The 11,640-nt window shown below is 43.1% G+C and overlaps 1 protein-coding gene across 2 annotated transcripts in view; it reads left to right on the plus strand.

Annotated features, from left to right (window-relative positions):
- The first annotated feature begins 238 nt into the window (after positions 1 to 238).
- kdr (kinase insert domain receptor (a type III receptor tyrosine kinase)) overlaps positions 239 to 11,640 on the plus strand; it is a 31,100-nt gene continuing 19,698 nt past the window's right edge. Inside the window, exons 1-13 of one of the 2 annotated variants that reach the window (XM_080473779.1) lie at positions 239 to 525; positions 2,083 to 2,176; positions 2,267 to 2,469; positions 2,768 to 2,889; positions 3,732 to 3,900; positions 5,470 to 5,609; positions 6,057 to 6,240; positions 8,066 to 8,186; positions 8,318 to 8,484; positions 8,563 to 8,719; positions 11,009 to 11,129; positions 11,253 to 11,364; positions 11,473 to 11,640. The exon at positions 11,473 to 11,640 is cut by the window's right edge and continues 177 nt beyond it. In XM_080473779.1, the coding sequence (XP_080329905.1) occupies positions 459 to 525; positions 2,083 to 2,176; positions 2,267 to 2,469; positions 2,768 to 2,889; positions 3,732 to 3,900; positions 5,470 to 5,609; positions 6,057 to 6,240; positions 8,066 to 8,186; positions 8,318 to 8,484; positions 8,563 to 8,719; positions 11,009 to 11,129; positions 11,253 to 11,364; positions 11,473 to 11,640 (1,825 nt within the window). In that variant the 5' untranslated portion in view covers positions 239 to 458. The remainder of the gene's footprint in view (positions 526 to 2,082; positions 2,177 to 2,266; positions 2,470 to 2,767; positions 2,890 to 3,731; positions 3,901 to 5,469; positions 5,610 to 6,056; positions 6,241 to 8,065; positions 8,187 to 8,317; positions 8,485 to 8,562; positions 8,720 to 11,008; positions 11,130 to 11,252; positions 11,365 to 11,472) is intronic. The other variant, XM_080473780.1, reaches the window with a different exon arrangement.

Raw genomic sequence — 11,640 nt, forward strand, 5'->3', positions numbered from 1 at the left:
TCCCCAGCGGTCCTAAAACTCCCTCCTCACTCTGATTGGGTTTAAAATATATAAAACGTTCAGCCTGATTTGGTCTTTTGACTTTAAAATTTGCTGTAAAAACAAGGTCCTTGTTAAGAACCTGCCAGGCAGTTAATAGACTCGTCTGTACCCCCCCCCCCCCCCCCCCCCCCCCCCTCCTCTCCCTCCCCCTCCCACAGGCAGTGGAGCCAGAGCGCCTCTCCTCATCCTCATCATCCTCATCATCATCATCATCCTCAGCGGCAGCGCGCACAGCAGTCAGAAGGGGGACGAGCACAGACGCATCCGCCGCATTTATAACTTGTAAACTTGTTTCGAGGTAAAATATGAACGAGCACATTTGAATGGATTCTTGACGGAGCGCGAGGAGAGTTGTCTTCCCTGGAGAAACGGCTTTGTTGGACTTTGAGAGGAACTTTGTCCATGTTTTGTGTTGGATGATGGCGCAGGCAGTCTCCGTCTCTCTGCTGCTGCCCTTTATTCTGGGGAGCGCTTCTGTCGCAGGTAAGATAAAGTAACTGATAAATGTGTTCAGGAAAAGTACCACCCGATTTTAATCACTTTCCACTTTACTTTAGTTACATTACCCCGGGAAGAAAATTAAAAAATGTTTACAAATGAGAAGTATTTCGATTGGGTTGGACACATTTATGTTGATAACAAGTCAAACTAGCCCAGCAGAGTTTTTCATTTCCCCTCGATGACAGTTCAATGTGTCAGAATGACAACAATGACCTTTACCTGCGTTTCTTAATCATTTGAAACAGACACGGTTTTTCATTTCTTCATTGTAATGTCAGTAGATGTAGAACTAAACTCCACCACGAAGCAACACGAGCGATCAAGCAGCAGTTTTATCAGCATTAAATCCAAACGGTGAAAACATGAAGGATTAAAGCTTCAAAGAAACGTGAAAAAAGGAGACAATCCTCGTGGCAAAAAGAAAAATAGAAGAAAGACTAACAAGTGTATTTGATGTGAACATCTTGGATTTTAATTTGAAAGTCCTCAGGTTATTCTTAACCTGAGAAGATTAAACATGTGTTGTTACTTCCAATGGCAAGAATATGAACAAAATGATATATATTTATTTTCCTTCCACTTGCAGCTCAGGGTTAAAAGACACTCTTTAGTATATCATTTGCTCTCACTCCTCCCTGAGCTGTGACGTGTTCTTCTGGTTGCTCTGTCAAAGTTACTTTAATTCTTATTACCCGTGTAATTAATTCCGTTATTAGGATTTGACCACTGCTTCGTGCTGTAATCCTTGTTTATCTTTCCACTGAGAATATTACTGCATGACTTTTGCTCTGTGCTTTGAGGTGTCGTCGTTCTGGATTATTGACTTTGGACCAACTCAGTGGCATTGACACTGAAATCTTTAAATTGGCTTAAGGTTTCCTTCCTTTGTTCCCTGCAAAGTGAATCATATTTTGTATTTAGTGATTTAGGTTTTCATCTCAGCAAAACTAAAGTAAAGTAAAGTAAAGTAAAGTAAAGTAAAGTAAAGTAAAGTAAAGTAAAGTAAAGTAAACCAGGTGGGTGCCCAAGAAAATGAGGCCAACCTGAATAACGACACACAAAGACATTTCTGTGTGTTTCTAATGAATCGTGACGTTTAATACTTTCTTGATCACTTTGGCCTTTTACTGTGATACACAATGAGCACGAGGGCCTCACGGGGAAGCGGCGGGCAGCTCGTATCCTCAGAAACAGGAACCCCACCTAGGCCATAGTGTTCTGGGCCTATTGAGCCTGACCCGGCCCATCTTCCCCTGCTTCCTGTTTTGACACAGCTCCAGCTTTTGCTTCAACTGTGGAAAAATGTCCCAGCGTAGCATGAGAACCAATTACAAAACATCATGAATTGTTCCACTCTCCTGCATTGGACTTTTAATCTCATGTTTTAAACTTCTGACCTGATTTAAGCTCCACTTGGTGAATGATTTTGGAGATGGCAGCTGGTCTCCTAATGCTGCTGGTGTTTGTTAATGCTGACTTCAGGACGTCTGACTGTTACGTGCTGCTCTTGCTTTCATGGGCCAATGTTGATTTTCTCAGCAACTGAATTGAGATTCATGCCTGATCCACCATCGCTGAACATCTATGGCGTCTATAGGATTAACAGATCCGACAACTTTGAACTAACATGCAGGTATGTTATGTTATAAATCCCCCCGACAACACTTCATTGAGACTGATTATAAAGGAACTGACGATGTGTCACTGTGTCCCTTCCTGGCAGAGGACGCCAGTACCTGAGGTGGACCACCCCTCCAACTAGCAGTCGTTTCTTCACCAGTGACTGCAGCGGATCAGGACTCTTCTGCTCCACACTGACCATCACCAATGCTACGGTCAATGAAACTGGACCCTATCAGTGCTCCTATAGGGACCTGAAAGTTGAGGATGGCAAGACTTCAGTGACACTTTACATTTTTGTGAATGGTATAATTCATTTCAACTTCTAATCAAGTGTGTTTTCACATTTAAAGCGGTGTGTTGTCGTATCATCTAGTTATTTGAGTTCAAAAACGATTCAAAGGACTTGGAAATAAAAGTAATGAATCTTATGCTGAGCTTTGCTGCAGCACGCTGTCATGACTGCATGTTTTACCTTCCAACACTTAATGGACAAGACTTAAGTCACAATAACGTCAATTACACTTTTGCTTCTTGCTGAGCAACCACAGTTCTTGGACTTACTAAATGCTTTGCTGTCTCATCGAATTTGCTTTTATTTCAGACTATAAGGTGCCATTTGTACCATCTGAAAAGGAGTACGAGGTGGTATTCATCCGTGAAGGACAGCGTGTGGTGATCCCGTGCCGAGGCTCAGTAGAAGATCTTAATGTCACTCTCAACACTGTAAGGAGCAATTGTTAATGATGTTTTCAGAATATTGCAAGTGGTCAAAGTACTCTCAGTCAAAGTACATGACAGGCAGTAGAGGTTTAGATGTATAACAGTTTATTTTATTCCCTTAACAGTCTTTTATGCTTACTAGTTGCAAATACTTTGGGTAACATTTTCTGATATTGGAGCAGTATTTTAATAACCATTTGTCACATAAAAAACATCATATTACAAATCAATGATGGGGAGTAGAAATGTTAGCAAATACACCAGCATCCCTTCTCAGAATGCTTCTAATAAAACCCACTTTCATTTGACTTCTGGTACCTCCTCAATAGCTCCGGGGATTTTTCATTGAGGCCTCCAGTCTTTGCTTTCAGGTGTTCAATCAGCAGCTCATAGTCAGTCATGATGTTGTCACTGTTCAAACATTAGAAATCTCCTCCAAACTCACGTCTTAAAAAGTTGATTAAAACTGTCAAAATAAAGATATAAGGTTTTAGCAACTTCCGTTCATTTCAATTCAAGCAGATCCTAAGCCGGACCCACTCTTATTGTGATGGTCATTCTACCTAAGATAGCAATCAGACGCTGATTAGTCTGAGTTGATTCTCTGTTCAGTTGCAACGAGAGTTTAAGTTGGTCAAGATTCGATATATGTGAGACTGCACACAAAAACCAACAATGGTCCTTTATCTCCTTTTCTCTGCTTTTTCTCCGTGATCATTTATTTGAGATCAATTTATGAAAATCATTTGCTGTTCCTGCTGCGCTGTTTACACGCCCAGATAGGCCAGCTCATTGCTGAGCTGTGCTATATTTGGACCAAAACAGTAAATGTCTGCCTCTGTCAGAAGTATCCAGCTAAGGAGATCCAACCTGATGGGAAAGACTCCGTATGGGACGCCAGGACGGGCTTCACCGTTCCCTCTCACCTGATCAGCTACGCCGGGGTGGTGTCCTGCCAGACTCGAATCGCAAATGAGACTTTCAGGTCTCCGCTCTACATCGTGGCTGTTGTTGGTAAGATGGAAAAATACGTAGCGGAATAGATCAGTTGTATGAAATATGGAGAAGTTATCAATCTATGTCTGCATCATTTCTTTAATCTAAAGAACTTCAGTAATTATGTATAATAAGGCCAAGCTGACAGAAAATAAATACAAGTCAATGCATTGTCCAGATAAAACCAGCAAACACAACATATACAGTATGTATGTGTGTGAATGGGCTTGTAGTTCTGTGTTTACGGGCTCTGAACACTGAAAGTACTGTAGTTGTGCTTCTGCTGTTGCTTCTTTTTTGCCGTCATTGGTTCAAATGTCCAAATCATGTATCTGTTGTTGTTCCTTTGCTGCATACCTGTTTGATAATCAGTTTAATGTGATAGCTGGAAAGTCCTGGTCAGCGCCGTCTGATTGGAAAGTGTTTGGATTGGTGTGCTCACTGTAAGTAGTATATGTCATTAGATCGTCAACAAGGGAAGTAAGTAAACAAAAAAGAAGGAGGTACTGTAGTTGTGGGATCGGACCCAGCCTGTGGAGCCCAGCATGCAGGGCCCACATGTGTTTACATGTTTTGAAGGATAGAATGTGATTTTGGGTTCAGAGCGATCTCTGGTCAGGGTTAGAACAAGGCAGTTGGTAGAAATCTCTAAAGTGCACCACAAGTCTATGTTGGTTTGCGTTCCCTGTCTACATTCATCGTAGCGTCCAAAGGTTCGAGCTTACTGGAGTCCACAATGTTCGACCATTTTTCAGAGTGAAGATTATGATTTAATGGAATCCTGGATAGGTGAGCCTCATACATTTCAATCAGTCTGCGTGAATTTGGCAAATGATCATCTAAAAAAAACAACAAAAAAGCAATTCAGATAAGGTTCTGTGTATATTGGGTCATGTTTACATGAGAACAACCTGTGAGTGATCAAATACAAAGCTCAGTGCCCAAGAAGCACAGAATGAAATGTGATCCTTTGGACTCGGATGTGTTGGTGGAGGAAGTTATCGAGTTATCTGAGCAAACAAATCTGAATTTGGCAAAAAAACAAACAAACAAAGTCTAAACTGTGACAAAAAACAAGAGAAATTAAGAAATGATTGCGAGTCTTAGGAGGAAGTCCTCCAGAGACATTATCTTCTACATAAGTTTGCCAATAAATGTTGTGGCAGGCCAGCGGTTAAATTCTTCTCACCACGGTTACAGCAGAATTTCTGCTAAAGCTTTAACAAATCTACACTTCCTTTTCAAACCTGTTAAAAATGGATGGATGGTGGATGTTATTTTGAATGTCTGTCAAAGTCAACGGTCAGTGTGCTGTATTACAATCAATCAATTCTGTGTATGTGCGTGCCTTATCACATTTGCGCCTGCTTCCATTCATCTTGAGTTGTTATAAAGTAGTTACGATCAGGGTCATACCTAACTGATTGCATTATATGAAATAGTCTTAGTCCTCAATCTCGATGTTGTACAAATGCCAGTTGATTGTATGTGAAATAGCCTGGAAGAGCACTGAGCGAGCGAGTCTGGAGCCTCAGAAGAACAATAGGCTGTGGACTGACTGCCATGTCTTCCCTCCCTTTTCCGCAGGATACAAGATTCATGACCTCACCCTGACCCCCATGCAGGAGAGGCTGTCTGTGGGGGAGCGGCTCATGCTCAGCTGCACTGCCCACACTGAGCTCAACGTCGGCATTGAGTTCAACTGGACGCATTCTGGCGGGGCCCTGGTCAGTCCTGAGGCTTTGCTCTTCTGTTTGCTAATGTTTTCCGTGAACTCGCCATGTTCGGCCATGTTCAGTGTGTTCGTGTCACCGCAGACGATTGAAACACCAGAAGAGTTCCAGCTCATCCTTTTGTCTCGTCGCACATTTCTGACTTCCTGCTTTCAGGAATCCATCAGCTTATCTCAGCACCAGCAGGATTTCTTTAAGTTGTGAGGAGAGTTTGGTTGCCTTGTGACACACACACACACACACACACACACACACACACACACACACACACACACACACACACACACACACACACACACACACACACACACACACACACACACACACACACACACACACACACACACACACACACACACACACACACACACACGCGGTTGTTGATTACTCATGTCTTGCATACCTGCCTGACTGTCAGTACTTCGTGTCTCCTCGTGTCAGTCCTCAGTCAATGGGTCCAGGCTGTCACACACCGTGTCCCATAAGAAGAAGCTGTGGAATTCTCTGGAGTTCTACAACACCCTCATTGTGGAGAACGTGACGGTGGAGCACACTGGAGAGTTCACCTGCACGGCTTCCAGTGGGCAGGTGGACAAAAGTGCTTCAGCTTTTCTTAAAGTTTATGGTGGGTGCAAAGAAATTCTAATCTTGTAGTGTCCCGCTCTCACTGTATTGTACACTGAGTTGTACAAGATTACACAAATATTGACTTAGCATACTAATATAGAATTATTTATAATGTCTAAATTGTGGGGGTATGGGGTGGGGGGGGCTCTCGATGGTGTGGTGGGCTTCACCGCCGGGGTTGGGGGGGCTCCCGGCTCGCTCGGCCAGGGGGACCTGCTCCGGCTGGTCTCGGCTTGGTGGCTTGGGTCGGGGCCTGGGGCCTTGCGCCCTTTATCCTTCTCCTGTGGGCTCCTCTTGCCTGGGGGGGACCTCTCTTCACTCTCCATCTGGTGCTTTCTGGGTGGGGGTGTGGTTCTCTGGGGTGGTTTGCGGGGACCTCCCCTGGTCTGGGGGGCTGCCGTCCGCCGGGGTGACAGTGTCCGGGCCCAATGGCCTCGGGCCTCGGGGTGTCGCTACAGCCCCCCCCCCCCCACAACAGTTCTGGCCACACCCAGTGGACAAAACACACACACACACACACACACACACACACACACACACACACACACACACACACGCACACGCACACACACACACACACACACATTTCCACTCCTCATCAATGAGATGTGTTGCTGATGTTTCTTGTTTTCTATCATCATTCGTTCAACTCTCAAAATCATGTTCCTCTTTTGTTGTCACCTCTTTGTTAATTCATGTTCCTGCTTCATGTTACTGTCTAGATAGAGCTGCTCAGGCTGGTTAATCTAGAAAATCATCTTACTGTCTAGATAGAGCTGCTCAGGCTGGTTAATCTAGAAAATCATCTTACTGTCTAGATAGAGCTGCTCAGGCTGGTTAATCTAGAAAATCATCTTACTGTCTAGATAGAGCTGCTCAGGCTGGTTAATCTAGAAAATCATCTTACTGTCTAGATAGAGCTGCTCAGGCTGGTTAATCTAAGAAATCATCTTACTGTCTAGATAGAGCTGCTCAGGCTGGTTAATCTAAGAAATCATCTTACTGTCTAGATAGAGCTGCTCAGGCTGGTTAATCTAAGAAATCATCTTACTGTCTAGATAGAGCTGCTCAGGCTGGTTAATCTAGAAAATCATCTTACTGTCTAGATAGAGCTGCTCAGACTGGTTAATCTAGAAAATCATCTTACTGTCTAGATAGAGCTGCTCAGGCTGGTTTAATCTAGAAAATCATCTTACTGTCTAGATAGAGCTGCTCAGACTGGTTTAATCTAATAACAGTTGGAAAGTATTTAGATCAGTGTGATAACTGTAAATAATATATGGAGCACTGACAAGGGTATTGTATGTTGTCGTCCCCCTCTCTCTCTCTCTCTCTTGCCCCCTTGATCTTCTCTTCTCTCTGTGTGTGTGTGTGTGTGTGTGCACACATTTATAAGCCATTTCCTGAATTTCTCACTGGAGCCATTTTATTGACTAAATGATGCACATTAATGCTAAAATATTGTTCAAACAAATAAAACAACTGGAAAATTGCACTCTTCATTCTTGTGTTTTCCTACCATGTGTTTTTGAAAACATTGATGACAAAAGCACCAGGAGAGTCTGGCTTGTCTGCAGCATTGAGGAATGTGTCTCTTCTACACTGAGAATGACTGTGAACTTGGCAAAGTAGAATTTCCTGGCTCCCACAGCAAAGTAATTCAAATGGATTATTACCTGGATAACAGACTTTTAATCTTTTCTTTTGTATTCTTACACTGATGTTTCAGTCTATCTTGTTTTTGACAGTTCTCCTTATGTTAGTTGAAATAACAATGAATATTGAAATATTTCTCACTGTGTGTGTTTGTCCTGTGTATCCAGAAAAACCTTTCATTTATATGAAAGAGCCCCGGACGAAGGTGTGGGAAGTGAATGTGGGAGATCAAATGTCCACTGTGATCCCTGTCAAGTACTCGGCTTACCCTGAGCCCAGCTTTGGATGGTATGTTCAAGCATTTCTAACAATAAGTAGCCACACTTTTCTTTTTTATATATTTATATATATGACAATTCCAAAGTTCTGTGTTTCCCTTTAAAGGGGATTTTCTGACATTGCTCTGCTCTGATGGCCAGGTTAAAAAATGGTCAAATCTTAAAGGATGACTACAGAATAAAACAGAAAAGCGACGCCCTCATCATTCGTGGGGTCACAGAAATGGATGCTGGGAATTACACAGTGGTTCTGAGCAATAGGATAACCAAAGAGGTGCAGAGACGCTCTTTCCAGCTGCTGGTCAATGGTTTGTATGCTTTTGTATTCCTGCTGGACCTGCTGGACACATTTGAACGGAAACAGTAATTGAAACCTTCTTGTGTAGTGCCTCCTCACATCATTGAGAAAGAAGTAGCTGTGGACACTGACGTGTACCCTCATGGCAGCAGTCCCACCCTGAGGTGCACAGCTCGTGGGTTACCCACACCAGCTCAGATCCAGTGGCAGTGGATGTCCGAGGAGGACTGTCCAGAAGCGTTCCTGTAAGTTTCCCTCCGCCAGTGTTTGTGTGTGAATGAGGGGAAAACAGCAAGATGATGGGTGTTTGGTAAGTGGGAGCTTTCTTTTGTGTGTGCCCACAGTGAGCGCTTGTTTCTCGGCCACTCATTGTTAACACTTTGTTGATTTGGGAGAGAAATAGCTGCTTTTGTATTGTTGACAAAAACATGAGGAGAGACAATGAGATCGCTCTCTGACTTGATGCGAATCAGCGGATGTGATTTGTTTGATTCACAATGTCCATTTTTAGATGGAATTCTAGCGAATCTTCCTGCTCTTTGGATCAGCTGTATAACGTGTATACAACACGTTACACAACAGTTACACAACAACCTCATGATGGCCTCCTGCTGTCTTTTGACAAGTACTAATAGACACAGTTACTTTGTCTGTCGGGGGGAGGGGGGGGGGGGGGGGGGGGGTACAGGCCGAGCGGCTGGTTTCTTATCTTCTGCCAACACTTCTGAGGGCTTCCTCCATCCTGCTGTACGTTTCCTGTTGTTCATGTCTTGCTCTTTTTTAGTTATAAAGCTCCTCTTTCTGCTCAAGCTCCTTGTCTGCTGGTTCTCACTCTTTCCTCTTTCATCACATCACTCATGTTTCTGAACAGCATTGTCAAAAGTTTGAATTTTGGGTTTGTTTGAATTTTCCACAACAGTTTATGTACACGTCATCTAAGAAGCAAAAACAAAAGAAAAACCACGGTAATAAAAGCCTAAAGCATTGACACGTCTCTTTCGTGTTATACACATCAATATGGAATCTAAACTCTCAAACAAATTTAGATTTGCTTCAGATCAAGACAGAATTCAGTGACGTGAAAAGATTTGAATGGTGCCATAACAAGTAGGACTCCATTGACAATTCTTTAAGGTAATGCACAGGTCAATAAATAGATTGAACACATTTTTATTTTATTCTATAAAAGTCTGCACATTTTCAGCATTTAAGAAAAAAACATGTAAAAAAAAAAAAAATCCTAAGAAGGAAACATGTTAAAGGGGACATATCATGCAAAATCCACTTTTTTAGCCCTTAAATGCATGTTGTTGTATATTTAGAGTGTTTAGAAGTACAGAAAAGTTCAAAGTAGTCTCTTCAGGTGCTCCGTTGATATCTTTATATTCTGTTTTGGTCATATTTTGCGATCGGTTTCGATTTTTCTATTCTCTATTACGTTTTTTGAACAATGACGTCACAGTATTCTCAGCGGAACTGCCAAATTAGGACATCGACATTTCGAGCAATCCGCCATTTTTGTTTCTCGCTGCGATTTTGTAGTCCAACCGAAGTTACGAGAGGATAAGTCGAAATGTTCGGTTGTTGGATGTAGTAACCCACAAGCTTCGTTACACCGTCTCCCAGCATCAGAACCTTTTCCAAGTGCCTGGTTGAGTTTTATTTTTCACAGAAATGTACCCACATCTGTGGGTAAGGTCATTTTTGTGTGCGTGAAGCACTTTAAGGACGACTGCTTCAGCAACCTCCGCCAGTATAAAGAAGGATTTGCCGAAAGACTTGGTCTGATTGAGCGGTCAGTTCCTTCTATCTATGGAGACGACGAACAGAGCACTTCGGTAAGCTGTATATAACGCTAAAAAGTGTGATGATAAGACGTCCCTGTCATTGTTTTGTTAGCATTAGCAGTTGCACCGTCTTCATATGTTAGCGCTGTGTGCTCGTTTTAGATTAGAATGTAACTTCTGTGTTAAATAGTCGTTGTAATACAGGCAGTATTGTAGTAGTGGGCATGGATGGAGAAGTTAGTGTAAATATAGTAACACACCATTGCGTTACATCCATATGAAGACGTTGTTCTGTAGGTGCATCATGGTCATTTTCATCTCGCTCCGCCGGGTCCGACTCTGGATCCAACATGTATGGCTGGATGGACAAATCTTCCCTTGTTGACATTTTGTAAATAATGTGTGAATATAAAGTTTCTGCGCCGCTAGATAATTGTATCTGTTCTATCAAACTACAAAGATGGCCGAACAGGGTGGCGTTGAACCGAGTGTCACCTCTGCAACCTGGAGAGGAGGCGGGGTATGAAGAGACCGCCCCAAAACGAGTTGCTCTCAGAAGCACATCAGAAAAGGGGTAGAAAAGGGGCCCGTGGAGCTCTAATAATGAGGAATTCAGACCCAAGCATTGCAGTTCCGCTTTATATAGACCACAACTGTATGATTTATATGTAAAAAGGAAGGATTTAAAAGCATGATATGTCTCCTTTAAGATGTCTGAGTTTCATGTGTTTTCTGCTCTTCTGTTAGATCTGGGCTGATTAAGTCAGAGGTACAGCTGAAGGCGTGCACAGGCTGGAAAGATATCAACAACAACACGGGTCCCAACCATGTTGAGCGCATTACAGCCGACACTGATCACACCCAGAAGGTGAGGGAGTCCCGAGTCTCACTTCGTCCTGCTGGTTTCTGATAAATGCCAACAATTTTACATTTTTTCAAATGATAGTATCTTTAATGATGATAAAAAAAACAACAAATCATGTTTGTTCAGAAAATTATGAGCTCCTTAAAGATTCAGAAAGCGAAGACCCACGCCCTCTACAGATGCATGGCGGCAAACAAAGTTGGAAAGGATTCACGAGTCATCTTTTTCCACGTGACGCGTGAGTGTGGTCCTTCCCCTCTGTCCATATGCAACCGACCTGTGAACTTAGTTTCAGTATCCATAGTGTCTTCTCTCAACCTCCCCATGTTCCCATGTGTACTGTTAGGAGGCCTGGAGGTCAGCATGGCGCCTTCCAACCAGCCCTTAGAAGAGGAGCACGTTGTCCTGCAGTGTAAGGCGGACCGACTGATCTACGGTGACCTCGCCTGGTTTCGGGTCACAAACATGTCCGAGTCGAAGCAGGTGGCTTCAGTGCAGCCCTGTCGCACTCTGA

This window comes from Lipophrys pholis (assembly GCF_963383615.2).
Source record: "Lipophrys pholis genome assembly, chromosome: 10".
Taxonomy (NCBI): domain Eukaryota; kingdom Metazoa; phylum Chordata; class Actinopteri; order Blenniiformes; family Blenniidae; genus Lipophrys; species Lipophrys pholis.